Raw genomic sequence first — 27,632 nt, 5'->3', positions numbered from 1 at the left:
AGTCATAGTAAACGTGTAAAATGTTATATTTATGTATGAAATATCTTACACGTGTGTTGCGATGTATACTGTGCTTTTTGTATTTCTAGTTTCAAAGTGACTACTTTGAAATCAATCAATCTACACAATGGCGACACATTCTCAATCTTCCGTAACCACAAATCAGGGTGTTGATGAAGTGACGGACTATATGTGTAACGACCGTGAGGACAAGAAAGTAGCGACAAGTGCAGACATCTATTGTAAATAATGCAAACGATTTTATTGCGGCAACTAGGTGTTTTCAAAACTTACTGCTTTTGGAAGGCAAGATATAGATAAATTATCAGTTTATCTTCATATTCCAAGCACACAAATTATGTTACAGTGATGTGTACACGAGCAAAGTGGGAAGTTAGCTGCCAATACGCTTTATTATCATTATTACTTTTGGGTAAATTCACATGCAAATAATGTCCTTGCTGTGTATATACATACATAAACTGGCCCTTCGTTTGTGAATTTAGCCAGGTCATTCATATAAACAGTTAATGCACATACATGTAACTTGAGTTACCGTTATATCCATACTATTCTACGGTGTTCAAAATGTTTCACTGTAACCATATAAGAATACTTGACCGACCACAATCACTTTCAAACTTGACAAATATATATAATTCAAACAAGTTTACCACAATGTTGGTTTCAATCAAATGGGCATGGAAACAACCATGCTACATGTATGTATCATGCTAACTACAAAACCCTTGTGCATAGGGGATTCAGTGATTTGTGTCAGTTTTACTACATATATGTAACACCGGTTACCTCAATGTACCAGTTGTGAACAAACTAAGATGCCAAATACCAAAACTCTGGGCCTTATTGTTCCAGAGATTTCTTTTTAAAGTGTTCTATACCGTTATATACCTAATATGGAAACAAAATAGATGAAATTCAGGACAAGGCAAGTTTTTATCATAGGGGCATGATTTTAACAAACTTGGTAGAGGAACACAAAATAATTTTACTTTCAAATGCTAAACCTTCATGGCGTATCGTTTAAGAGACGATTGTTTAGTTATCTGATTATACAAATTTATATTAATCACAAGAAGCCCTAACACGTATCAGAGATTAGTGATATTTTCCTGTTTTAAATATTTCTTCAATTATGTATGGTCATGTGCTTCTACAAGTTACCACTAGTGAAAGATGCAATAAAACATTCCTCACACTTGTACAGTCTCTATCTTGAATGTATCCTCATGTGTGTCTTCAATTACCACTCTTCTTACATGCATAACCAGAACTCACACTTGTTTTTCTCTTGAATGTATCATCAAGTGTTTTTTCAAGTGACTTCTATGTTGAAATGAAAAGCCACACACATCCCACTTGAACGGTACCACTTTGTTTAAATGCTTTACCACACACCTCACATTTGTACAGTCTCTATTCTGTATGTATCCTCATGTGTTTCTTCAAGACAGAACTCTGGTTACAAGCATAACCCCACTCCTCAAACGTTTAAAGTCTCTCTCCTGAATGTATCCTCATGTGTGTCTTCAAGGTATCACTCCTGTAACATGCATAACCACACTCCTCACACTTGTACAGTCTCTTTCCCGAATGTATCCTCATGTGTGTCTTCAAGGTACTACTCTGGTTACATGCATAACCACACTACACACACTTGTACAATCTTTCTCCTGAATGTATCCTCATGTGTGTCTTCAAGGTACTACTCTGGTTACATGCATAACCACACTCCTCACACTTGTACAGTCTCTCTCCTGAATGTATCCTCCTCATGTGTGTCTTCAAGGTTTCACTCCTGTTACATTCATAACCACACACCTCACATTTGTGTGGTCTCTCTCCTGTATGAATCATCATGTGTGTCTTCAAGGTATTACTCTGCTTACAAGCATAACCACACACCTCACATTTGTGTGGTCTCTCTCCTGTATGAATCATCATGTGTGTCTTCAAGGTACTACTCTGCTTACAAGCATAACCACACTCCTCACATTTGTACGGTCTCTCTCCTGTATGTATCCGCATGTGTGTCTTCAAGTTTCCACTCTGTTTAAATGCTTTACCACACACCTCACATTTGTACAGTCTCTCTTCTGTATGTATCCCCATGTGTGTCTTCAAGGTACTACTCTGGCTACATGCATAACCACACTCCTCACACTTGTACAGTCTCTCTCCTGAATGTATCCTCATGTGTGTCTTCAAGGTACTACTCTGGTAACAAGCATAGCCACACTCCTCACACTTGTACAATCTCTCTCCTGAATGTACCCTCATGTGTTGCTTCAAGTCAGAACTCTGGTTAAAAGTACCACCACACTCCTCACACTTGTACAGTCTCTCTCCTGTATGTATCCTCATGTGTTTCTTCAAGCCAGAACTCTGCTTACAAGCATAACCGTACTCCTCACACTTGTTAGGTCCTTCCCCTGAATGTATACTCATGTGTGTCTTCAAGTCACCACTCTTGCAACATGCATAACCACACTCCTCACATTTGTACGGTCTCTCTCCTGCATGTATACTCATGTGTTCCTTAAAGTGACCACTGTTTTTACTTGAACAACTGCTCTGCAGGTTTTTGGGTCTGATGAAGCCACGTTTTCTTGCTAATTCATCTCCGTACCAGACCAGCAGTTCTTCATCTGAACCAAAATAAATATTTACAAGTTATTTATAAAACATCTGCAAATCTTAAACTTTTTTCAACAAACACCGGAGGTCTCAACTAGAACTTTGTAATAAATGTGACTGATACCCCACAGTCAAATGTTAAAAATGTGCAAATGTGTTAATTTTACTACATACAAATTCTCAGTTCTTCTTATTTGGTTATTAATGTGTTTTCTTGCTATTTCTAAATGTTAAATAATTTAAAGGGAAGAAAGGCAAGTTAGTAAAACTAACATTATTTGTTCAAGACTGTTTAGACATCGTGAGAAGCAGGTTTTTCAATTACTTGGATTTACCTTATATAAAGTGTTGTGTATATAATGAGGTTTTTCTATGACTGAGGCTGCATTATGCAAGGACCTAGAGTGTGTCTAAGACAGCACTCAGAATTGGGAAGAAGTTTGAATTAAAGCTGCAATGTCCAACTATTTACTTATTACTCTGAGGTATTCATAAATGGTAGCTGTTTTGCGCTGTGGGGGAAATCCGGAGAAAATAACACCTTTCCCGTATGGAGACAATCGTACAAACTCCCACCCGTTAGTACAGGAAATTGAACCGGTATTACCTATGTGAGACTGCTCTAATCCGACAGATCGACATTGAACATTCATATCGTTAGTCATACAACAGGGGTATATACCTGGTGAAACTGGCTTCAATGTGCAGTAATAGATGCCTCCTTTGTACTGCAAACATAAAAGGTTCCGATCTGCCTCCGTCATAGCACAGTTCACATATCTCATCCAGTTAGAGGTGGCTTTGTTCTGGGCATCCACAAAGTGACTCCCTTTGCCATCATTATAGATCTGAAATGTATAGAATCTTACTATAAAGAGCAAACAGTAAATACACAAGAAAACCTGATACCTAATATACTTGTTATTAAGAGCAACATTGATGGACCAGAATACCAAAGAATCAACTTATAAATTAACCAGTGGCAATGATCATACAATATTTTCTACAGCACACACATACTTAGTAATTTTTTCTTATTTTTTTCCATTCATTCATGTTAAATAGTACAGAACTTTAACCCTTTGAATTACATACTTGTTTTATATAATGAATCAGCTTCACAAGATATGTGAAATCTTTACATGCCAGCATGATTGTTGTCACGTGATTTGGTGCGAAGCGGTGCTGTTTTTTTCAAGGTGGTGATAAATTAATAAAAAATTGGACTAACAACGCCATAAATGGAATATTATAACGCTCTAAGTTGTTTGAAATGTTTCTTTAAATGTTACTAATGGGAAAAAGTAAAAGAAAAAACCGAAGTAGTAGTGATAGTGACATAAACAAGCAAAATATCAAACAAACAAAGCAAAGAGGCCCGTCAGGGGATACTTCAATAAGTGATGTTCTTAGCCAAGCTAGTGCTGTGCTTTATAATCCTGAGGATGTTAATAGCAGTGTTTTTGTAAACGAGCCTGTGAATCTAGTGGACAATATGGCGTCTGAAGGTGAGCCTACATCTAGAGATATTATGAATTGTTTAAATGCTATTAATTGTCGCCTAGAAAAAAAGCTATCGTGTATCACTAGACTCGAGGAACGCTTCTCCACTCGAAAAGGACATAAAGTGCATGTGCCTAGCCCTTGAGACTCGTCGAACAACGAATCGAACGACTGGAACACGCAACAGAGGGCGCGTGCATTGCTGTTGCCGAGGTTACGAGTCGAGTGGAGCACCTATAGAAGGAGCGCGACAACTTTCGAGACGATATGACATATTTGAAATATCAATCAATGAGAAATAACCTTATTTTTACGGGTGTACCAGAAGTTGCCGGCGAAACACCGGAAGTGACGGAAAGTACGCTCCGGAAGCACATACACGAGGCCCTGAAGATCGCGAAGGATGCTGCCGCTCGCATGCAGTTTGAAAGGGTGCACCGTTCTCCAGGTCAACCAACACCAGGGAAGACCCGATCAATTGTGGCAAAGTTCGCCTTCTTCAGGGACCGCGAGGCTGTTCGGCGGCAGTGGAAAGAACTGAACGGCTCAAACTCCAACGTATTTGAGCAGTTTCCACCGGAAGTGGTAGCGACGCGCAGACGGCTGGTTCCGAAAATGAAAGAGGCGAGGGGGCAAGGCAAACGATCCTGGATAGCCTATGATACCCTCTACGTAGACGGTCGTCCGGTCAAGGAATAGGGGCACGATGGGGGAGAACTCGCGATCCTGTCGTGGACTATGAATGGACTGTCGCAATGCAAGATTGACGATCCTTTATTTGTTGATATTTTGTTAAAGTATGATATTTGTTTTTTGTTTGAAACTTGGAGCAATTCTTCAAGTAACATTCCTTTAAAGGGGCCTTTTCACAGATTTTGGCATTTTTTAAACTTATTCATTAAATGCTTTATATTGATAAATGCAAACATTGGATCGTAAAAGCTCCAGTAAAAAATCAAGAAAAAAAAATAAAAAAAGGAAAAGAACATTGCCCGGAGCAGGTTTCGAACCAGTGACCCCTGGTGTCCTACCAGAGTCCTGAAGTAAAAACGCTTTAGCCTACTGAGCTATTCCGCCGAGTACACATGCTGAACGTATTTTATACCCTATATAAGCAATCTTCGTAGTTTCACAAAATTTAACGACAAAAACAGAACTCTCCAAATTATTCAATCGTTTCGCGTTGCAACGCTTTATAATTTTTAGGTTTTAAAATCGTCAAAAGATGCATATAATGGCTCTATTAGACCATGGTAAATGTTCAGTATTACTGTTTCCTCACAAATATCATAACTAAAACGAAAATTTGCGAATCTGAAACAACTTTTTTCAATTTTGTCAATTTACCAAAGCGTGAAAAGATCCCTTTAAATGGGTATATTTCTCATAATTTTTATAGGAACTTCCAGAACAAGAACGCACGTAGATGTAGTGGTGGGGTAGCTTTATATTTTAAAAAGTATTTAAAAGATGGTATTGAGAATATAAAAAATCACCATGATTCAATTAACTGGTTAAAATTAGACCAACATTTTTTTGGTTTGAATGAAGATATTCATCTTTGCGGATGTTATGTTTGGTGCGAAAATTCACCTGCATACAATGTCATAATGGTAGATTTTTTTGAATTACTCGATAATGACATTTCTATTTATGAAAATAAAGGACGCTTTTTACTTTGTGGTGACTTTAATAGTAGGATTGGGTCCAAACCTGATTTTGTTATCCATGATGTTATAAATAGTTTAATAGATGATATTGATTATGACCCAGATACGTACTCTGGTAGGGCCTCTGTTGACAGATCTCACAATAATCACGGAATTAAACTGCGTGATCTATGTAAATCCTCTTATTATCGTGTTGTCAATGGCAGAATAGGTAATACGAGTCAGTCTACATACTTTTCTCATAACGGTTTATCTACAATTGATTATTTGGTTTGCCATGAACGAAATTTCGCACTTATTAAAGAATTTGTAGTACACTTTTTTAATTAATTAAGTGACCACACACCGTTATCGTTTACATTGTATTGTAACAATAAAACGGTTGAACAATTGTCATACACTGAAACGAAGTTTAAATGGAACGATTCATTGCGTAACCAATTTAGATCGGGTATTATTAGCAACTTACCTATGTTTAACACAATTGTAGAGGATTTAGATTGTACAAGCTGTGACTCTATAAATAGTGCGTTAAATAAATTCACTGATGTTATACGTAATGTTGCTGATCCTTTATTTTCCAAAGATTATGTAATAACCAATACACCAAAATTTGAACAGTGTAGCGCTGTAAGGCATGCTGATTGGTTCGATGTGGAATGTAAAATTGCACACGGTCACTATGTTTCCCTGTTAAAACAATTTAACTGTAATAAGTCGGAAGACAATAGACTTCAATTGTTGCAATGTAAAAAGGAGTACAAACAAAGTATCAATAGAAAGAAAAAATGCTATTTGAGAAATAAGGCCAATGAGATTGAACGTTTAAAAAATCGTAGACCAAAAGAATTTTGGAAATACTTTAAATCAAATAATCAAACTAAAAATCACAATATCCCTTTGGAAGACTTTCAACATTTTTTCTCTGATATTAGTCATGGTTTGTTTGATTGTGTTAATGATGAGGCTGAACATTTTTGTAGTACACATAATTTCAATTTGCCGAAATCACGTTTCCCCGAACTAGATCAGCCATTTACCGTTGATGAGATTAAAGTGTCTGTGAAACGATTGAAACGCAACAAAGCATATGGGAGTGACTATATTTTAAACGAATATTTGATTGAATGTATTGATATTTTAGCGGTGCATATATGTGATTTGTTTAATGCTGTGTTGAACTCTGGTCATTTCCCCGAGAAATGGACGGAAGGTATTATAATCCCTTTACACAAGAAAGGTGATAAATCTGATGTGAACAATTATAGAGGGATTACTCTTCTAAGTTGTTTATCTAAGCTATTTACCTCAGTTGTTAACAATAGATTAGAAACTTTTTGTAGTAACTTAAATATAATTTCGGACGCCCAATTCGGATTCAGAAAAGGGCGCTCAACAATTGACGCTATATATATTCTCATGTCCCTGGTTCAAAAATATATAAATGAAAATAGAAGACTTTATGTAATATACGTTGACATGGTGAAATGCTTTGATACTGTTTACCGTAATGCATTATGGCTGAAAATATACAAGGCCGGCATAGAAGGTAAATTGCTTAGAATAATAAAAAAATATGTATGAAAATGTTAAATCATGTGTTAAGCATTGTTCATCATACTCAGACTATTTTAACTACGCTGTGGGATTACGGCAAGGTGAAGTGATGTCCCCTTTGTTGTTTTCCTTATTTGTAGAAGACTTAGAATTGTTTTTACAGAATGACGTCTCTTCTGGCCTAAGTATTGATGACATTGTATTGATTTTGTTACTTTTCGCAGATGATATGGCTATAATTGGTAAATCGCCCGGGGAAGTGCAGAAACACTTGGATCATGTTTCAAATTACTGTAAATGCTGGGGATTAAAGGTTAATACCGATAAAACTAAAATAATGGTGTTTCGCAAACGGGGTAGATTATTGCCATCTGAAACATGGACATTTGAAGGTCAGCAAATAGAAGTAGTTAATGATTTTAATTATTTGGGGACTGTTTTTAATTACACTGGAAATTTTAATTTAAATCAAGAATATTTATGTGGAAAAGCACTTAAAGCTATGAATATTTTATTTAACAAATGTAAAGAGTTTGACTTGAAACCAAAAACACAATTCCAGCTTTTCGATGCCTTTGTTGGATCCATACTGAATTACGCATGTGAGATATGGGGTAAAGCAAAGTCCATGGAATTGGAAAGGGTACACTTAACGTTTTGTAAAAGATTGTTAAACGTTAAGCAAACTGTATGTAATGCTGTAGTGTACGGCGAGTTAGGAAGATACCCACTATTTATCCATAGATATGTTAAAATGGTTAAATATTGGTTTAAACTTATTGAAACTGATAACATAATTTTAAAATCGATTTATATACAAGCATTAAATGATTGTCAAAATGGTGGTTATAATTGGGTATCTAATGTTAAACTTTTGTTAGACACTTACGGTTTTTCATACGTGTTTAATAACCCAAGCTCCGTCGATGTTAAAATAGTTATACCACAGTTTAAAACTGTTGTAATTGATACTTATAAACAACAGTGGTTTTGATCCGTTGAAAATAGCTCTGTTTTAGATATGTACCGTGTGTTTAAGTCAACATTTGTATACGAAAGTTATTTAGATTTATTACCTAAATCACTAAGACACTATGTCGCAAAGCTACGATCTTCCAGCCAGCACTGAGAATTCAAACTGGAAGATATGCTGGTCAAAATATTCAACGAAATGAACGTTTTTGCCTTTGTTGTAACGAATTAGATATTGAAGATGAGTACCAATTTGTCTGTAAATGTCCATTATACGTTGATATTAGAAAAAACTATTTAAAGAAATGTTATTACAATAGGCCTTCTGTTTATAAATTCCACCAGTTGCTAAATACAACTAATAAATAAGAACTTATTAATTGAGCAAAATTTGTAAAAGAAGCTCTGATTTTAAGAAATAATATTACTAATGTTGTTAATTAATTTATATAGCAATCCTCCATATATTACCTTGCCTTTTCGTAACCGTATACGATGCTGCTTATGTTATTGCTACTTCAATGTTGATCTCTGTAACTTTTCTTGAACGTATACAATGCTCCTTATGTTTATATTATTACTATGTTTATCTCTGTGACATAATTGTATGTGAAATATCTAGTGTTTAGACGGTGTACACTGTGCAAGTCTGAATAAATATTTGTCTTGTCTTGTCTTGATAAAATATCAGCTAGAAATGTGTCACAGATACTGATGCCCAAAACAACATACGTTTGGACACAGTCAAAGCAATAATAAATTCCACAGCAGACAAACAGAAAAAGGCCATTATTCAGTCAAAGCTATTGCTGTCTCTTTTAACAACCATCTGCACACTAATAACAATCAACTTTTAAACTTTAAAAGTTGATTGTTATTAGTGTGCAGATATTTGTAAAGTCTGAGAAAACTCTTCCAAACACTTAAGAGTAATGAAAAAGTAATAATTGGGACTATGTATTCTATAGTGGAAACCAAACAAAGGGCCCTAAATCTTCCAAATCTTGTCACAGTAAAAGTTCCTTTTATTACTATTATTTCTAGAAAATAAAGATAACCCCACTACGAAAATGTGATCAATATCAACCTGGTAGTTAAAGATAAGTTGAAAACAAGAGCACCGCCTTGCGGGTGCAGACCGCTCATCTATTTTTCTTTTTAAAGGTGAAGGGACCTATCTCATTACTTGAATCAATCAAGAAACTGTCGGAGACGGGTGATGCTCCCCAAAGGGTTTTTTGTCACAATATTGCACTATATATTCAGATAAAAGGAAATGACTTGAGGGGCATAACTTTGGATAAAATAATACGATGGATGGTTTAGCAACCTTAAATTTCAAAGGGCCATAACTCTCTAAATCAATCATCTAACCAGAACCCACTAATAACATGCGCATCTCCTCAAGGTAGTTAAGCTCCCCATAAAGCTTCATTGTATTCCAGTCAGTAGTTGGGAAGTAGCCCGGGCAAGAATTGCACTATATGTACAGTTTATAGAAAATTTCAAAGGGCCATAACTCTGTGAAAAATCATCCGACCATAACTGGCTGATAATATGCACATCTCCTGTTGGTAGTGAAGCTTCCCATAAAGTTTCATTATATTCCAGTAATAAGTTGCTGAGAAATAGCTCGGACAAGAATTGCAGTATATGTACAATGGAAATTTTCAAAGGACCATACCTCTGTGAAAAAATCATCCGACGAGAACCGGCTGATAATATGCACATCTCCTCTTGGTAGTGAAGCTTCCCATAAAGTTTTATTGAATTCCGGTTATTAGTTGCTGAGAAATAGCTCGAACAAAAATTGTGCACAGACGGACGGACAGACAGACGAAGCGGCGACTATATGCTCCCCCCAAAATATATTTTGGGGGAGCATAAAAAGATGGAGGGGTGGGGTGGTGAGGGGTGTATAGTGTGGGGGTGTGGTCATTTATTACATTATCTTCCAAAAATAAGAAATACAAATGAAAAAAAAATGGAGGGGGAGGGGAGATTCTTGCGTGGGATAGTTGGACGGTCTTTCAAAAATAAAATAATAAAAAGAAATAAAAAATATTTTTTTTGGGGGGTGGGGGGGATTCGGGGTGGGGTGGGGGATGGTTTGGGTGGAGTCTATTGTAGTATGTCAGGTAAGAGTTGTTTTGTCCAAGTATCAATCAAATCTGATCATAAATAACGAAGTCATGGCAATTAAGCAAAATTTAATTATTTGATCTTGAGAGTCAAGGTCATTCAAAGGTCAAGGTAAAATTCAACTTTCCAGGTACAGTACCCTCATGATAGTATGAGAAAATTTGAAGTTTGAAAGCAATAGCCTTCATACTTTAGATGTAAAGTGGATGTAAACACAAAATTTAACCATATATTTAAAGTTACTAAGTCAAAAAGGGGCCATAATTCCGTCAAAATGACAACAAGACTTATGCAACTTGTCTTGTACAGTCCTCTTATGATAGTTTGTGAGTGTTCCAAGTCTGAAAGCAATAGCTATGATACTTAGGAGCAAAGTGGACCAAAACACAATACTTAACGAATTTTCAATTTTCTAAGTATAAAAAAGGTACATAATTCTGTCAAAATGCATGCCAGAGTCATCTAACTTTGCCTGCCCAGTCCCCTCATGATAGTAAGTAAGTGTACCAAGTTTGAATGCAATAGCTTTGATACTTAATGAGAAAAACGGACCTAAACACAAAACTTAACTGGACACCGACGCCAAAGTGATGACAATAGCTCATAATTTTTTTCAAAAAAAGATGAGCTAAAAAAAACGTTGTGACTATATATTCCATAGTAGTAAAACAGACAAATGCGATAATTCTGCCAAAACTTGCTGCAACAAAACTTTTTTTGTTGTTGCAATAATCTATGCATTTAGGTTATTCATATTCGAAAGTTTGAACAAAAATCACCAAATAGATACAGAGGCATTGACAACACATGCGTCATAATTGAACTATAGACAAAAAAACATAATCCTGCCAAAATTCCTGGAATGTCTAATGTCTTTTTACAATCATCTACACAACAAGGGCTGTTTGTAAAACATTCTTGCCCTCCATATGGGCTGTCAGTTGTAGTGGCAGCCATTGTGTGAATACGTTTTTGTCACTCTGACCTTGACCTTTGACCTAGTGCCCTGAAAATCAATTGGGGTCATCTGCCAGTTATGATCAATATATCTATAAAGTTTCATGATCCTAGGCGTAAGCGTTCTTGAGTTATCATCCGGAAACCATTTTACTGATTCAAGTAACTGTGACCTTGACCTTTGACCTAGTGACCTTAAAATTAATAGAGGTCATTCGCCAGTCATGATCAATGTACCTATGAAGTTTCATGATCCTAGGCGTAAGCATTCTTGAGTTATCCTCCGAAAACCATTTTACTATTTCGAGTCACTGTGACCTTGACCTTTGACCTAGTGACCTGAAAATCAAAAGGGGTCATCTGCCAGTCATGATCAATGTTCCTATTAAGTTTCATGATCCTAGGCCTAAGCCTTCTTGAGTTATCATCCGGAAACCATCTGGTGGACGGACCGACATGTGCAAAACAATATACCCCCTCTTCTTCGAAGGGGGGAAAAATAAAGTCATTGAACAGTATGCGCAAGATCCAACCATAAGTTATAGAGTAATTTAATTACAAGCTTTGGGGTGAACACACCAGCCGAGGGACAGACGGGCAAGTACCATGTTTCATGCCTCCCACTCTGTAGTGGTATAATCAACATTAAATCCCCTCTATAGACTGCTAGATAGAGAATTTATTTGTTCAAAATCCAGGACGATATTTTCTAACATTAATACTTTTTTTAATTACCCTCGCATTTCAAACTTCAAATAGGTATCAATGCATCAAGCTAAGCATCACCTTCCCCTGCCATCAATACCCTGACTTATGGTTGTCAGTGATGATATCTACCCCATACGGTCCAAACATGATCCTGGATTCCAGTCCCTCCTTGGAAAACACTCCAAGACAAGCTCCAGCTATTTTGGATGTTTTGATTTCAAGGCAATCTGGCAAGGTATGCTCAGCTTTAAAAGGGTCTTCTTCTGGCATCTGAAATTTATATTAAAGTATATGTACAGTAAACACTATTTTGTATTAAAACAATAAGTGCATATTTAAGGCATTTTTTATATTAATCGACATTATAAACGGAAGAACAATTTCTAAGTAACAGTCTAATATACCCATGATACTTTATACCAATACTTTATCATGATACTATAATAGAAATATGTTGTTGTTTTTTTCCTTATTTTTCTACAACATGTAGTTTATGTTTTTAAAATGAAAACAGCTTCACCTCTTTGTCCTGTATGTAGTTATAGGGTCCCTGGACAGGGCAGTCCCCGTCAAACTCCTTATTGCATTCTCCACAGTCTAAAAATAGCAAATAAACACTTGGCAATATTTAAACTAAGTCAAAGACTTATATCAGCTACAAGAACATAAGATTTAAAGAACCCACTTATATTTATAATGAAAAGTATAAAACCACTAATTTAGAAAATATTTGAAAGACAGCCTTTTCATCACAAGACCCTTTATTATTTATATTCCCAGAGTCATCAGTTCACATAATAAGCTCATATGGTTTGCATCAAATGTTCTTTTACTTTCTGATTTATTTGCAACACAAAATCTGACCCAAGTTCAAGGTTCAATTGTAAAAATAGGTCAATTATTTGACATTGTGACTAAGTTTGTTACTTCATGTGACCAACTTTTAATTTAGGCAGGGCTCCCGCTGTCGTTCGCCACTCGAGCCATTTGCAAAAATATTGAGAATTTGGCTCAAGAAAATTCTGATTTGTGAAAATGCTAAAATCTCGTAAAATTTCATTGAAAATATCCGCCATTGAAATCCAGACTGGTTTTCTATATTTTCTCTTTGCTTCAATGAAAGTGTTCGCAATTTGAACAATGAGCGAAAAGCGGTCTGCACCAGAACATGAGACATCACTTGACCTTATTGTTATTGAAGCGCACGTGGTAGCTGGCAAATCAACATTGAGTTCACCAACAAATACTATTTGGTCATTCATGCGCAAAGTGTCTGAATCCAGTGTGAGTATACACAGCTGATATTGTTGTCTGCCAACAATATAGCGGCCGATGGCAAACGTCGTATTTAAACATAAACGAATGAAAAAGCGCAACAAATAATTTCTAAGCTGATCACTTTACACCTTTCTACCGACTATCAACCTGAATTTAAGGATTATAATTAAATAATTAGTTCTGTGTTGATGATGTTACACCTTTCGGCTTTCTGCCAATTATCGTTTGAGATTAAAAGGTGATAATAAAGTTGTTTTTACCCACAAACTATGCTATTGTAAAGCATTATGTCAACCAAATTGTATATTAATTACGTATTTGCAAATTTACTGGTTTTCATTTTCTTCAATCAAATGATAAGCACATTTGATTTCAACTGCAACACGCTTACAATTTTTAGGATTTGATATGAAAAAGAAACAAGTTTAATCAAAAACAGCCACAAATGAGGCATTTTAAGTGTTATCACTAATTTTCTCAGATTTGACCTAGGAACCAATTTTGTACCACTTCTGAGTGAAATTTCAAATAGCTTCTCTCAAGTTAAACATTCTGACCCATGTTCTTCAAAATAGATAATTTATATGGCTTGTCATATGGTAGCCCAGTGACCTAGTTTTTTCCTATAGCTGTACTTGGCCTTGAAATTGTTACATAAAAATTCTGAGCAAGTTTTATAAAGATTGAATCAAGGCTTTAAAGTGTTAAAACTTAAGAAGGTTTGCAAAATTTGACCTGCTGTCCTGGTTATTACTCAACTTAACCCAATATAATTTTCAATTTTGCAAAGTTTAGAATTTTCACGAAGTTTCATCAAGATTGATTAATAAATGTGTCTTCTATAGTAGTTATACAGATTTTCAATGATTTAACAAATTAGCATAGTTTTTAACCAACTTGACCCGGGTTATATTTTGGATTCAATATTTTACTATAAACATACTGACACAGTTTTCTCTATATTGATTTAACTGTTGTCTGTAGAGTGGTAACAAGCCAAATGTTGACCATGCACAACACATGACGCAGAACTTACCACTTTAGCTCAACTTCTAAACTTAGTGCTCTGGGAGCTAAAAAATTATAATAATGTTTGTTGGTCTTTCGTGAGACTTTCTAATGCAAGGTAATGGATGTTTTGTTCTTGGGTTTACAGAGAAAATGGTCATTATCTTGGGGTTCCAGGCTCATACAGCTGACAAGGTTCCTCTCTTGAAGAATGTACTCATTCTTGTCTTTTTCTGGGGACCTTGTTTTCTTCATTCTCTGCAATGGTGTTGAATATGAATAATACAAATTACATTTAACACATTTTACTCGGATAACATTTATCTTTAAATCAAAACAAACAAGCAAATTCGTTGAATTGATATCCTCCACCAATATGCTTCTGGACACAAAAGTGTTATATTTTACACTCAAAAAAGCATTTTTTCAAGATGCAAAGGGCCATAACTCGGTTATTAACAGATGGTGTACAATGCAATTTGGCGTGCATCATCCTCTTATCCATATATATACTCATACCAAGTTTCAATGATATCCGCCAAAGCACTTCCTAGATATGGCTCCAGACACAAAAGTGCCGGATGGACAGAAAGACAAACGGAAAGACGAACGGATGGACGGACAATGCCAAAACAATATCCCTCCGCCTATGGCAGGGGATAAAAAGCATCCCATGCATCAGGCTTACAGCTATCAAATATCTCATTCACAAACACACTCTACCTAAACAACAGCCAAAGGGAATGTATTCCGACAATACTGGTCACAGCAAAAATGTTATTCTTAACAATTGCCTTTACATGAAGATTAATCAGGCAGTGAAAGTTTGAGCAAATCTGCCAGGCAGTTAATGATTTCAAAGAACACGAACATTTTGGGACTGTATTTTCTTATTCAGAAAAACACACCAAGGACCATAATTCTGTAAAAACTTGTTGAGCCAATGTTTCTTACTTTATGATATTCAAACATGAAAGTCATTCAACATTGAAAGTTTGAGCAAGATCCACCCAGTAGTAAAAGATAGATTGGAGCCACAATCTTCAGGACAGACACATGTAGGTATAATGGACCAGTACAGTGATCAATACCTCCCTATAATTGATTGCAAAAAGAGGACAAGAGGGCCATGGTGGCCCTGTATCGCTCCGCTGGTTTTTATGCGAAAAAAGCGTGCAATGCGCATGGGTTGAAATGTACTCAAGCATGTGACTTTCTCTTTCTATCCCTCGTCCCACTGGGCGCTTAAAGTTGGAAGGGTGAGCATATTTATATATGGAAAACGTTACTACGGTGTTAACTAAACAGACTTAAAAGTCCGGGAAATGTCGCACAGGTCCTTTGCTTATAAAGTAGGTACATTTATCTCTCCAAAAGATATTGTCGTTCTTTCTATTTCACATATTTTTAGATGCTGGAGATCAAATCTAGGCATGTTCTACAAGATTAATGAAAGTTCCTTCATTCAATCATGAATCTTTTTCCAAAATTCCAAAAAATGTTTGTAGGTTTCAAAGTTTCTGTTACTTATATAGTTCATGACATATGCAAAATACCTAATGACGAAGATCACCTGAACTTTACTTCATTCATAAGGAATTAGTCAGTGTAGCAGGATTGTTAATTATCGTGGTGAAGAAATTGTTTATTGTACAAAGAAGATATTTGCCTGAGGAAACATAAAGTTACGAGTTTTTCAGGTTCATGAGGTGCCGAAAGGCAGTAGGAATGATAACTTTGTAGAGGTTAATTGTTTGTTAAACAAAGTAAATGTTTATGAGACAAAAAATCGAATTATAATTCATCAAGATGTTGCGATCATGGCAACACTATACTTGCATATGGCGTGAGGTTTAAAGAGATATCATGACAAACAATAAGCTTGACCTAACTTTCCTTTACTTTTTCCATCTGACATTGGTTACCTGTCATGTTTGTTTTTGAAAAATACTAGGATTGCAATATATATTGAAATAAGGTATCTGACCTATTCTCTGATAGGTTGCTAGGGGTGCTGGAGGTTTCGGTAAATGACAAGTTCGGTAAATTGATTTATATAGTAAAAGCCGTGGAGGTTTCGGTAAATTGATTTTATAGAGGAGGTATACCTACAACGAGGTGTTAATGGCACCTATTATCGGCTTACAATAACATTAGAGGCATTTATTTGCAAAATGTGGATTAATTTTGAGTTGAGTAATTAATGCTATGCCTAAGGTAAAGAATTAAGGGAAATGAATGAGCTACCTCTGAAAAACGAATTCTATAAGGAAATTTTTTGTTAATTTTACGATTTAAATAACGCAATACTGTTGTTTTTTTAATTGGTGCTTTTATTTAAATAACATAATAGTAACATAATAGTAATAAGAAATAATGATTTATGGCGGAATCAATGTAAGCTCTTCAATTAAGTTTAATGCTATTTGAAAAAGTTTCTTGTAAAATATGATTTAATAAAAATGATTTCATGTTGAATTTTATATTTATTTATATGTTTTATTATTTCTTTCTAGTTGAGAAAAACACAAGAAAAAAAAAAATATAAAATTTAATACGTGTACGTAATTAATAAAAAGTAATATAATGATACGCGTTATGATTTATAATTATGTTAAGTGCGCGTGCCATTGAACGTTGAGTTAAGCGAAGAGATACACATAATTGAAAACTGATAAAAATGACATCTAACACAACGCCAGCAGAATGAATACACTGTGTAATAGCAAGCTGCTGTGATGATCATTATCTTATCAACTTAATACACAGGCACCTGGCTACTGTACTGGAACAATGGGTTTTACGGCCAAAATAACTGATATCATTTTTTGCCTAAACAAATCGGTTCAATAAAAAATAATAACTGATTTACTTTGTAATCCGTTTTATTTAGCAACAAGTAAAACATGGATGCAATATATATATTTGAATATTTCATGTCATTTAAAACAATAATGAGGGAGTAATCACATATTAATTAGATACATTTTGACACACTACAATATTAATACGACACATTATTATCATTCAGATTTTCCGCATGCTGATTTAATTTAATTACATTTCTAATACAAATGAGATACATGTACGACACAATTCAATTTAATGTTACATTTCAACCATATCAGTTGTTCATCGTTCAAGACTCGTCGTCGTCGAGCATGTGGTGGACCGCTGTGGATGGTCCCAGGGCATTGATGTGGCTGATGATCATTTCTTATTTGACAATGACCATTATAATTACCCAATTACATAATAATGTTATTTTTACCACAAATAAACATCCTTTGATGTCACCACCAGTATTTTTGGTAAACATGATTAAAGAAGGAAAACGTTTGTTTATTTCACAGTTTAAAAGTTACTGGTCGTGTATGTAAAAACTCGGCCACCAGTGTCAAAGCATGTTCACGATCTAAACAAACATATCTAGATTATTTTAAGAATAATACCTTATGTGCTGACCTGATTGTAGGAAAAAGAAGCAAGAAATTTATTTATATAAGAAACAAACATATTTGATCTTAGTATTTTAAACCACCGAAACTTAACCATTATATAAACATGAGGTAGTTTGCTAACATAATGAATATGTTGCCCAGCTCTTGCCACGTGGAGGCCGGCTCTTGTTAGAGCCACATTATTATATTTTTTTTAACTGATACGCTTTAATTAAGGTTTTTATCAACTAATTGTTTAAAAACATATATAAAATACAAAACGATCATGATCTTAAGATAAACTTTTAATATATAATTTACCTCCATCGATTAGAATATCAATAGGTTGCAAGCCTGGATAATTAATAATAACACTTTGCAAACATCTCTAATTTGATAAAATCAAGTCCGTACATTTAAACAGATAAATTAATTAGTGCCAAACAACTCAATTAATGTTCATCAAAATTAATCCACAGTTTGCAAATATATGCCCCTAATGTTATTGTAAGCCGATTATAGGTGTCATTAACACCTCGTTGTAGGTATACCTCCTCTATAAAATCAATTTACCGAAACCTCCACGGCTTTTACTATATAAATCAATTTACCGAACTTGTCATTTACCGAAACCTCCATAACCCGTTGCTAGTAATAGACTTAGCGGCAGTCATGTTATAAACAAGGGGATTGATCAAGGCATTGGTAGAATATACTTTTAATAGATACATCTTTTTTAAGTTGGACTCTCCTTACTTTTTTGCTACTGAATATTAAAATCACTTAATTACAATGTAACAATTTGTTGTTAAGTTTATTTTGAACAAATATTTTTTGCAATCTGTTTATAAATCATAAAATGTCATTCAAATTTTTTTTATATAAATAGGGCCTATAATAAAACAAGAATTTTGAGAATGTTAACATAAAAGAATAATACTAACCATTTGGTGAAAACAAACAAAACAATACAATTTTTTTATTTTTTTTATATACAAACAAAAAATTAGGTTAATGGACTAAATATAAACAAACACACTTGAGTTTTCTTCTTGTGTTAATGATGTATTAAACTGAGTTAAATTAATATATATATATATAACTTGTTTACCTTTCATTATCTTGCATTTCACATCTTTAGTTCAATGCTATTTCAATTAACTGAACAGCGTGACAAACATAATAAAGCAGAATATGCATATGAATCTGATTATACACAGATCCACTATCATATAAATCAAATCATGTTTGTCTATTTCCATGTTCGAAATATCCTCTTCTAAATTGTTTTACTTCGTGAGTAGACTGAACTCCCAATTTGCAAACAGAAAACCGGGTGTGTAGAAATACCGAAATCCCCGTAATAACCGAAATCCTCCGAAATCCCCAATAATATTTATTATTTATCAAAATACTGCGGATATTAAGATAGAATATTGCAAAATACAATGAATTCACTGATGACAAATTGTTTTTTTCCATGTTTGGTAGTGAAAAACTAAAATATATACATAATTATTGGGATTCCGAGTATGAATCCATAGTGCATGTTTTCACAAGCACGATCAGGTACCGAAATCCCTGCTGTAAAGATCTTGTCAAAAAATTATCTGGATGGCTTTTTGATATTAAAAAGAAGAGGTACAGACAAAAACTTAACAACAATATCCCACTTCTTTTGAAAAATATTGACTTGTAGCGGGGATTTCGGTAATTCTACATTCGCCCACAGAGTACCAAAATCAAAATCCCCCATATTTACAAATGAAAGCGTCGAAAATATCATTTGTATTCTTGGTTTTTGGCTTTGCTTGAATGTTTACGTGCAAAAAAATAATATTAATGTTAATTATTAAGCACTCTTGACAACATAAGTTGCCTCTTAGGGGGGATTTCGGTAATTCTACATTCGCACGCCGAGTACCAAAATCCCCCATATTTGCGACTTATAGGGTCAATATGTCATCAGTATGATTGTTTCTTGGCATCATATAACTGTTAATGTGCAAATAATGATATTAATATTTATTTTTAAGCACTCTTGACAGCATACGCTGCCTCTTAGCGGGGATTTCAGTAATTCTACACAAGAGCATAGACGCGCGCCGGTACCGAAATCCCCACCGTACCAACCTGCAAGAGTCCAAAAAATCATTATAGTGCTAACTTATTGTAGAAATCAGTCAGACAGACAAAAAACTATCAACAATATCCCCTTTGGTGACTTCTGTTGACAAATAATCACTTAGGCCAAAGATTTCGGTTATTCTACATTCGCCCACCGAGTACCGAAATCCTCCACATTTACGCCTTAAAGGGTCAATATGTCATCGGTATGATTGTTTCTTGGCATCGCATAACTGTTAATGTGCAAAAATTTTATTAATATTAATTTTTAAGCACTCTTTACACCATACGCTGCCTCTTAGCGGGGATTTCGGCAATTCTACACCAGAGCATAGACTCACTGATTTCCGTGACACAAATTCACTTTGCACATTTCAACAAAATATGTGTTTCTTGTATCTAAAACATAGTCTTTTTCGTTGAAAAACACATTTCATTATTCCTATCAAACTATATGATGTCAGTCGGTAATTCGATTGATATTTGTCATTTCAATAATATTAATTTTCGCTTCACAGCGGCGCCATTTGCATACAAAATACCAGGAACATTTTATGAAACCAATTTTAATTGGAAGATTGGGAAATGCTTAGGCGGAATCTACCAGTGTAAAATGCGGAGAGATTTAGCGGGCCGCGGATATTTTTGTCACCCCGGGGCAGGGTCAAATTTGACCCCAGGGGCATAATTTGAACAAACTTAGTAGAGAACTATTAGATGTCACTACATACCGAATTTGGTAGCCCTAGGCCCAACGGTTATGGACAATAAGATTTTTAAAGTTTGCACAAAATAGGCTTTATATAAGCATATGTTCAATTTTGTGACCCCGAGGCAGGGTCAAATTTGACCCCAGGGGCATAATTTGAAGAAATTTGGTAGAGGACTATTAGAGGTCTCTACATACCCAATTTGATAACCCTAGGCCCAATGGTTATGGACGAAAAGATTTTGAAAGTTTTCACAAAATAGGTCTTATATAAGCAAATGTTCAATTTTGTGACCCCGGGTCTGGGTCAAATTTGATACCAGGGGCATAATTTGAACAAATTTGAAAGAGGTTCACCCAAGGAACATTCCTGAGAAATTTCATCAGAATTGGACCAGTACTTTAGGAGAAGATGTTTAAACAAAAAGTAAACGCACAGACGGACGGACGCACGCATGACGGACACAGGACCATGACATAAGCCCTGCTGGCCTCTGGCCAGTGGAGCTAAAAATACTGGTTACATACTTTATCTTTCTTCACATGGTCACTATTTCCCTCCAATTTAATCTTAGCTGGGTCCAGGAAAAGGGGGGGAGTTCTTGTCACATCATTCTCTGCAAGCATATCATTAAAATTAAACTTCTATTATTACTTAGAAACTTTTCCAAAATACGGATTTTGTGTGTTTTTGCTTATACAGTATTTAAAGTGTATTGAATATCCATAATTGGCACACTTAAACAAGGGCATCATAATGTGAAATATAATATTATTAACATATTGTTAAGATTTTGGGTCGTCTCATCCATGAAATAAAATGCCCCACAAATTTTCAAGTTCGAAGTCTTACATCAGACATTCTAAACAATCCACAAATACAAGTTACAAAGAAAATGCAAGAGTTTGTAAACATTAAATATGATGTCAACAAAAATAAAATAAATCCACAGCACCTCTCAGAAGATTCAAATTAAACTTTATTTTTTTGGCAAAAGATAACAAAATACTGATACAGTGGTTTCAGTCAAATATTGAATGCAGCAACAAGAGCAATAAGAAATGAAAAAATTGTCATCTTGGATGAGCTTGTATAGTCTCCACAGAAACTCAAAGGGTTGAGTCAATAAGTGTGAAACTACTGTATCTAATCTAGAAATATTCAGCCAGTGCTCCAGCTAGGATTTGAAAATGGCGGGGGGCATTTTTGTCAAAAAGGCACTTTTGACGTGCAGTATTTTGTTAAAAGGACACTTCGTGCGCGCTGTCGTTTCAGGAATGCTTTCTGTTGCATGTTAATTTATATGTTATTAATAATTGTTAGAATATATTATTCCCATTATTATAAAACCATTATTAAACCATTCAAATATAATGTCTACAATGAGGAATAAATTAAATACATGTACAATGTAACAAGAGATTTATTAATTATCATATGTAAAACAAAAATTGTAAAAAAAAACAACATTTTTTTAGGGCAGGGTAGGCCGGGGGTTCGGAAGGGCAGGGCGGGCGCACTTCAATTTAGGCCTAGCTGGAGCAGATACAACCGTTTCAAATTCAACCCTCAACATGCTACATGTATTCCGGGACATCACATCACATTTATTGTATAATTCGGTTCCAATGAAAATCTCTTCTAGCTTTTTAACTACCTACCGGGTATTAGAAAGCGGAAGACTTTAATTTGGCAAATACTTGATAAAGCAAGGGCCTTACTATAGGATGGCTTACTGCAATTTAGCTGATTATCAAACTTGGAGGATATTTGATGCCCACAAACATAGCCACCATGTTTCATGATGATCCCATGTAAACAATCGGATTAAACAAGCAGATCAGGTATATTAAGTTTTTTTCAAATCATGGATCATAACTACCAACAGCTTAATGCAATCTGGCTTGTTGTAAAAACTGTGCTTTGATTTTATTACACAATTAAAAAGTTTTATGGTGATCCCATGTTAATTGTTTGAGCTATTGAGTGGACATAATTCACCTGAAATTGCCCACCAGCCATGGGTGTTCCTAAAGCTTATAAATGAAAATGAGTCACCTTTTTCCGGGTTTGAATGTCTTGGAACATTAAAGTTGGAGTATTGGTCCGTTTGTATTGTTCCTCCACCCACAGCTGATTCAGCACAATATTCATCAACATTTGATAGTTCAATTTCTTCCCACGTCAGATATACAGAATATTGGTCGGCCAGTTTAGCTCGATTCTCTGGTGTTTTTGAATGTGTACTTGTATTTGCTGTTGTATTTTCATTGTCTGTTTCTGTCTTTATATTCTGTTTAGCTATACCACATATATTATTGCAGTCATTTGTTGTTATATAATCCTGGTATGTAATTGGATTTAGAGAATGTTGTGTTGTCCCATATACAGAATGGAGCTCATCTTGTACATTTGAATTGGAAGTCGTGTTTTTGTTCACACATACAGAATTGAAGCAAGCTTGTCTAGTAACATCTTGACGCATAACTTCACATTCCATCTGTTCTGATTTCACACATTCAGAGGTGAAGCCATCTTGTTTGTTGCAATCTGGATGTCTCTCTTCCCATAGAACCTGTTTTGATTTGGCACAATCAGAATAAAAATCAGAAGCCGTACTATACCATTCATCAGTCTCAATTTTGACACAAACAGAGTTCAAGTCATCTATTGTTTGGTCTGAATTTAATGTCTCTGAACTTACTATAGCCGATATAGTGTTTAAACTAGTTTGGATTTTGGGATCAAAGTCCTTTCTAATTGTACTCTCGCTTTTCAGGTCACTTTCCAAGGTATTGCTTTCTGTTTTTTGTTTTTTCATTTTTAACTTTTTGCAGGCCGCCACACTTTTCTGTGTATGTTTCATTCTGAAAATGTTCATTCATAGGCAATTTTATGAGACAGATATGGTCACAACACTTACAAATGTGTAAAAATATTGCAAACCACTTGACAGTTACAATCATTACATAAACTGGTCTGAAAAACTAATCTTGATATATTAGTGCATGATTTTTTCTATATTTTTTGTATTTTTGTATGATAAACAATATTGCAGGGTTAAGATATGTTTAGGTAGGCCAACATGTTTTTAAAGTAGGGCTCTGGTCAACAATACCGGGTAATGCTTACTGTGCAATAAAAGCCAATCCCTAAATGATTCAAATAAAAGAATACTGTCTTCTACAAACATTTTTATATTCATTTTTGCATGTTTTGGAAACTTTATCTTAGCCTAATAAGGCTCAATTGGTCATTGTCAGCTCGGGTACTACTAACATGTACCCCGGGTACATTTAATATACTAGTCGTGATATTTTAATCAATATAAACTAATAATTGTAAAAAACAGGGGTGTCATTTGTCCCAAATTTAATATCCGGAAAATTAAGCCAAGAGACTCAGGCCATAGGATTAAGAGAATATATGGCAGAGCCCCCCCCCTCCCCCACCGGAACCCTAGTGTATTGTTCTTTTTTATTAAATTCTTTCTAGTTGCAATTTCTGGAAAGTACAATGCGAAATATTGTCAACCAGACAATCCGTAACACCACATTTGTAGTAATCATTCTACAAAAATGTTATCAAGAACGTCAAAATTAACTAAAATTGACAAACCATACCCTATTCGAAAACATGTCGAGATACGTCTTTTGCACATGAAAAAAAAATATGCATATCGTTTGGCTGCAGAAAATGAAAACCTAGCAAATAATCAATATATAATTTGGTTGACATATTGTTTTAAAATATGATATTGCAGTCCTTTAAATTGCTATTAATAGATACTTTACAATTTCAAGATGGCAGACATTTTCAACATTCATAGATTGTACTGTTTTCGGAAAGTAGCGAAAGGTTTAGTCTAGCAGTTACTGCTCATGTCAGTGCCAGCCTCTTAATTAACAATCAGAAATCAATAAATAAAAGACCGGATAAAACCGGTACTGAGCGCAAATGGCCGGAATTCCAATGAGGCTATAAATACCACAATCGAATAAAACAATGTTGTTTTTACGTTGTACAGAGGTGACAATAAAATGTGCGAAAGTTTCCCGTTATGATTCACATCTTAAACGTATTATTAACAGCTATCTGTCCACAGGTACATGAAATTTATTTTGGTCCTTATATATGATCTCTTTTTATATATATAACGACCACAATTTTACCTTTGTATCCGTCTATATATTATCAGTTTGACGAAAGGTTTAATGCCTCCCTACACAAATAGCAGTGTCAAGAACTGGTAGTGACTAGTGGAACGAAACGTCCATAGTTGAAATAAGGCAACTCCTAGCTATTGATGCTCGATTGGTCATTGTCGGCTCGGGTACTACTTACATATGTACCCCGGGTACATGTTAGTATACTAACATGTACCCCGGGTACGTAGTCCATATAAACGGACTCCCAGAGCCTTTGATAATTTTTGCTATGGCGGTTCTGGGAGTCCATATTCACTCGTTCATAAAGACAAGAGCAAATCTGCGCACAGATTACGTGCACATAACTAAACAGACGTTGTTCGAGACAAATTGAGGAAAATAATGAATAAACTTCATAAACATGTTAAATTTACCTGAATGGCAACCTACGAATGTTATCCTTTGCATGCACCTTATAAAAACACGACGATGTTTCAACATACTTTTCTCGCTGACATGTTTATGTTTAAATTTGAATCAGTGTATTCTGTATCGAGTACCACATCCTTATCGCCTTATAGGCTCGATCACATAACCCGACGTGCAAAATATTGGTGTACTGCGACCTAACCAATATTGGGTCAATTTTCCAACATGGCGGATACAGTGTAGAAAACAAAAATTAAGTCAATAAAAATTAAGTCAATATTAATTATTTCTTGCTTTAATGGTACCATTTGGATGAGTTTGTGGTTTAGACAGGTAAACTTTTATAAGTTCTTGCAGTTTCAGTGTTCCTTAACCCTTTCTTTGTTGATAACATTTTGTACCCATGGACAAGAGAGAGCGCATTGCAACTCTCAGCAAAGCAAAGTTATAAAGCTGAGAGTTGAATTATTGCAACTACCCGGGTACGGTAAAAGTACTAAAACGTACCCAGCCGACATTAGAATGTACCAGAGTTTTATTATCGCCCAAAATCCATTGTCATCAAATGTGCTACCGATTACCGTAATTACGCAAGAAACTTCTTTTTTTAAATGTATCAACATGCTTTTTGAGTATGAGTTTCGATAATATAGGGGCCATTTAACAGAAAATTGACATCAATATTAAAATAATTAATTAAAAAAAAAAGCCGACAACGACCGATTTAGCGTTAAAATTCCCGGGTATGTTCAAGTATATTTACTGTACCCAGGGTACATGTAAGTATACTTATAACTTAAGTGTACCCGGGGTACACATAAGTTGTACCCGAGCCAACAATGACCAATCAAGCGCTATTGACCCTCCGGGTCGCTGGGCTGTACGTATGTACTCATAAAAGTAGTTCTTCTTGAATGCTCTGAGCTTTTATGAGAAATATGTCATAATTACCAAAATAAGGGTAAAATAAGAAACTTTAGCGTACAGTTTATATAGTATTGACAGACCTGTACGCTGAAGCCAACCCTGTATCGAAAGTCAACCAGAGTCGTAACATATTTATGTCACGCTATAAATCAAAGAAAGCTCATTTTCTTGGATACATTTCTACAAATATCGGTGAATTCATATAAATTACTGCATCAGTGAACATTTTAAGGTTCAAATGTTTCAACTGCATCTTACAATAGATGAAAATAACTCTCAGCAGTCAAAAATTCACAATTTTGACGCCATTGTCGCTTTGTCACATGACGAGTTTTCATTTGGATACTTTCAGAATAAGCCTTGACACTTTATGCTGAAATTGTAAACATTACTTTCGTTTTTTGAAATAAATTATTTTTTTGTGGTTAACAACTTACGTCTGGTGGATTATCAGACTGGTTTCAGTGTGAATCAGGTAGTTTTAAATAATATTTACTTTGAGTTTGTATTTACACTACAATTTTTTTACAAAACATGCCAGAATAATCTAAAATAACGGAAAATGGCATTCTGAATTTGAAAACACTTGTGCACATGTATGTTACTAAAAATAGAAATAATGTCTTATGACCGTGAAATCTCAGGAGATTCGCATTTCAAGAAAGTCTGTCACTTCGCTGTTTTTCTCGATGTGTAAGAGCAGAATAGATAAATTTTAAATGTTTAAGATAGTACTTTGTGAAAGAATATATCATTATCAGTTACATGTGAAAAATGTCAATCCTTCCGATCAAGTGGTTGATTTAGGCTAATAACTGCATTTAAAAGCTGTTTTGGACCGGTCTTTGTTAACTGTAAACTTTTCTGAAATTTCTGGTTGACTTTCCTTATGGCGTTGGTCCATAACTATAAAGTCGCGCCAGTCAAAAATCATAAAAAGCGACATTTAAAGTTATGGTAGCCAGAACTAGACTAGAGGCTACACGTTCTTCGATGCAAATACTCGTTTATGCATGATCTAACGGCAAATATTGATCAAATACCATAGCATTTATCAACCTCATCAATGTGTTGTTACACCTTTTCTTGTTTGTTGAGATTTAACCGAGAGCGAATTTCTAGATGGGTCAATACGGTAACTAGCTGAAATAATTCGCGTTCACGGTTCAGAATAAATCTGAACGCTGAAACTCCGGTCTGTAAATAACATAACGAAAAATAAATACAATACTATTATGGGAATTACAGTATTTACAAGTGTAAATATCTAAAATCTACCCGTTGTTTGACAAATATGAACTAAGATCACAAAAAAATACCTGTATTTCATTCGAAATCATAGACATTAAACGATCATTTTCTCAAAGGCATCCATTTTGGCATTGTTGTTGTTGTTCC

General features: G+C 34.9%; 1 protein-coding gene across 1 annotated transcript; it reads right to left on the bottom strand.

Moving 5' to 3' along the window:
• Positions 1-238: 238 nt before the first annotated feature.
• On the bottom strand, positions 239-27,632 carry LOC127876971 (zinc finger protein 254-like). Its single transcript, XM_052422526.1, has 9 exons — positions 27,554-27,632; positions 22,789-23,597; positions 21,258-21,346; positions 14,600-14,711; positions 12,688-12,764; positions 12,297-12,437; positions 3,341-3,506; positions 1,724-2,669; positions 239-1,639 (listed from the first exon to the last, which is right to left on the bottom strand). The coding sequence occupies exons 1-9, from the start codon at positions 27,562-27,564 to the stop codon at positions 1,513-1,515; spliced, it is 2,478 nt and encodes an 825-aa protein (XP_052278486.1). The 5' UTR covers positions 27,565-27,632; the 3' UTR covers positions 239-1,512.

This window comes from Dreissena polymorpha, chromosome 4, assembly GCF_020536995.1.
Source record: "Dreissena polymorpha isolate Duluth1 chromosome 4, UMN_Dpol_1.0, whole genome shotgun sequence".
NCBI classification, from domain to species: domain Eukaryota; kingdom Metazoa; phylum Mollusca; class Bivalvia; order Myida; family Dreissenidae; genus Dreissena; species Dreissena polymorpha.
Note: the sequence above shows the minus strand (reverse complement) of the source record. Positions and strands in the feature narration are given on the sequence as shown.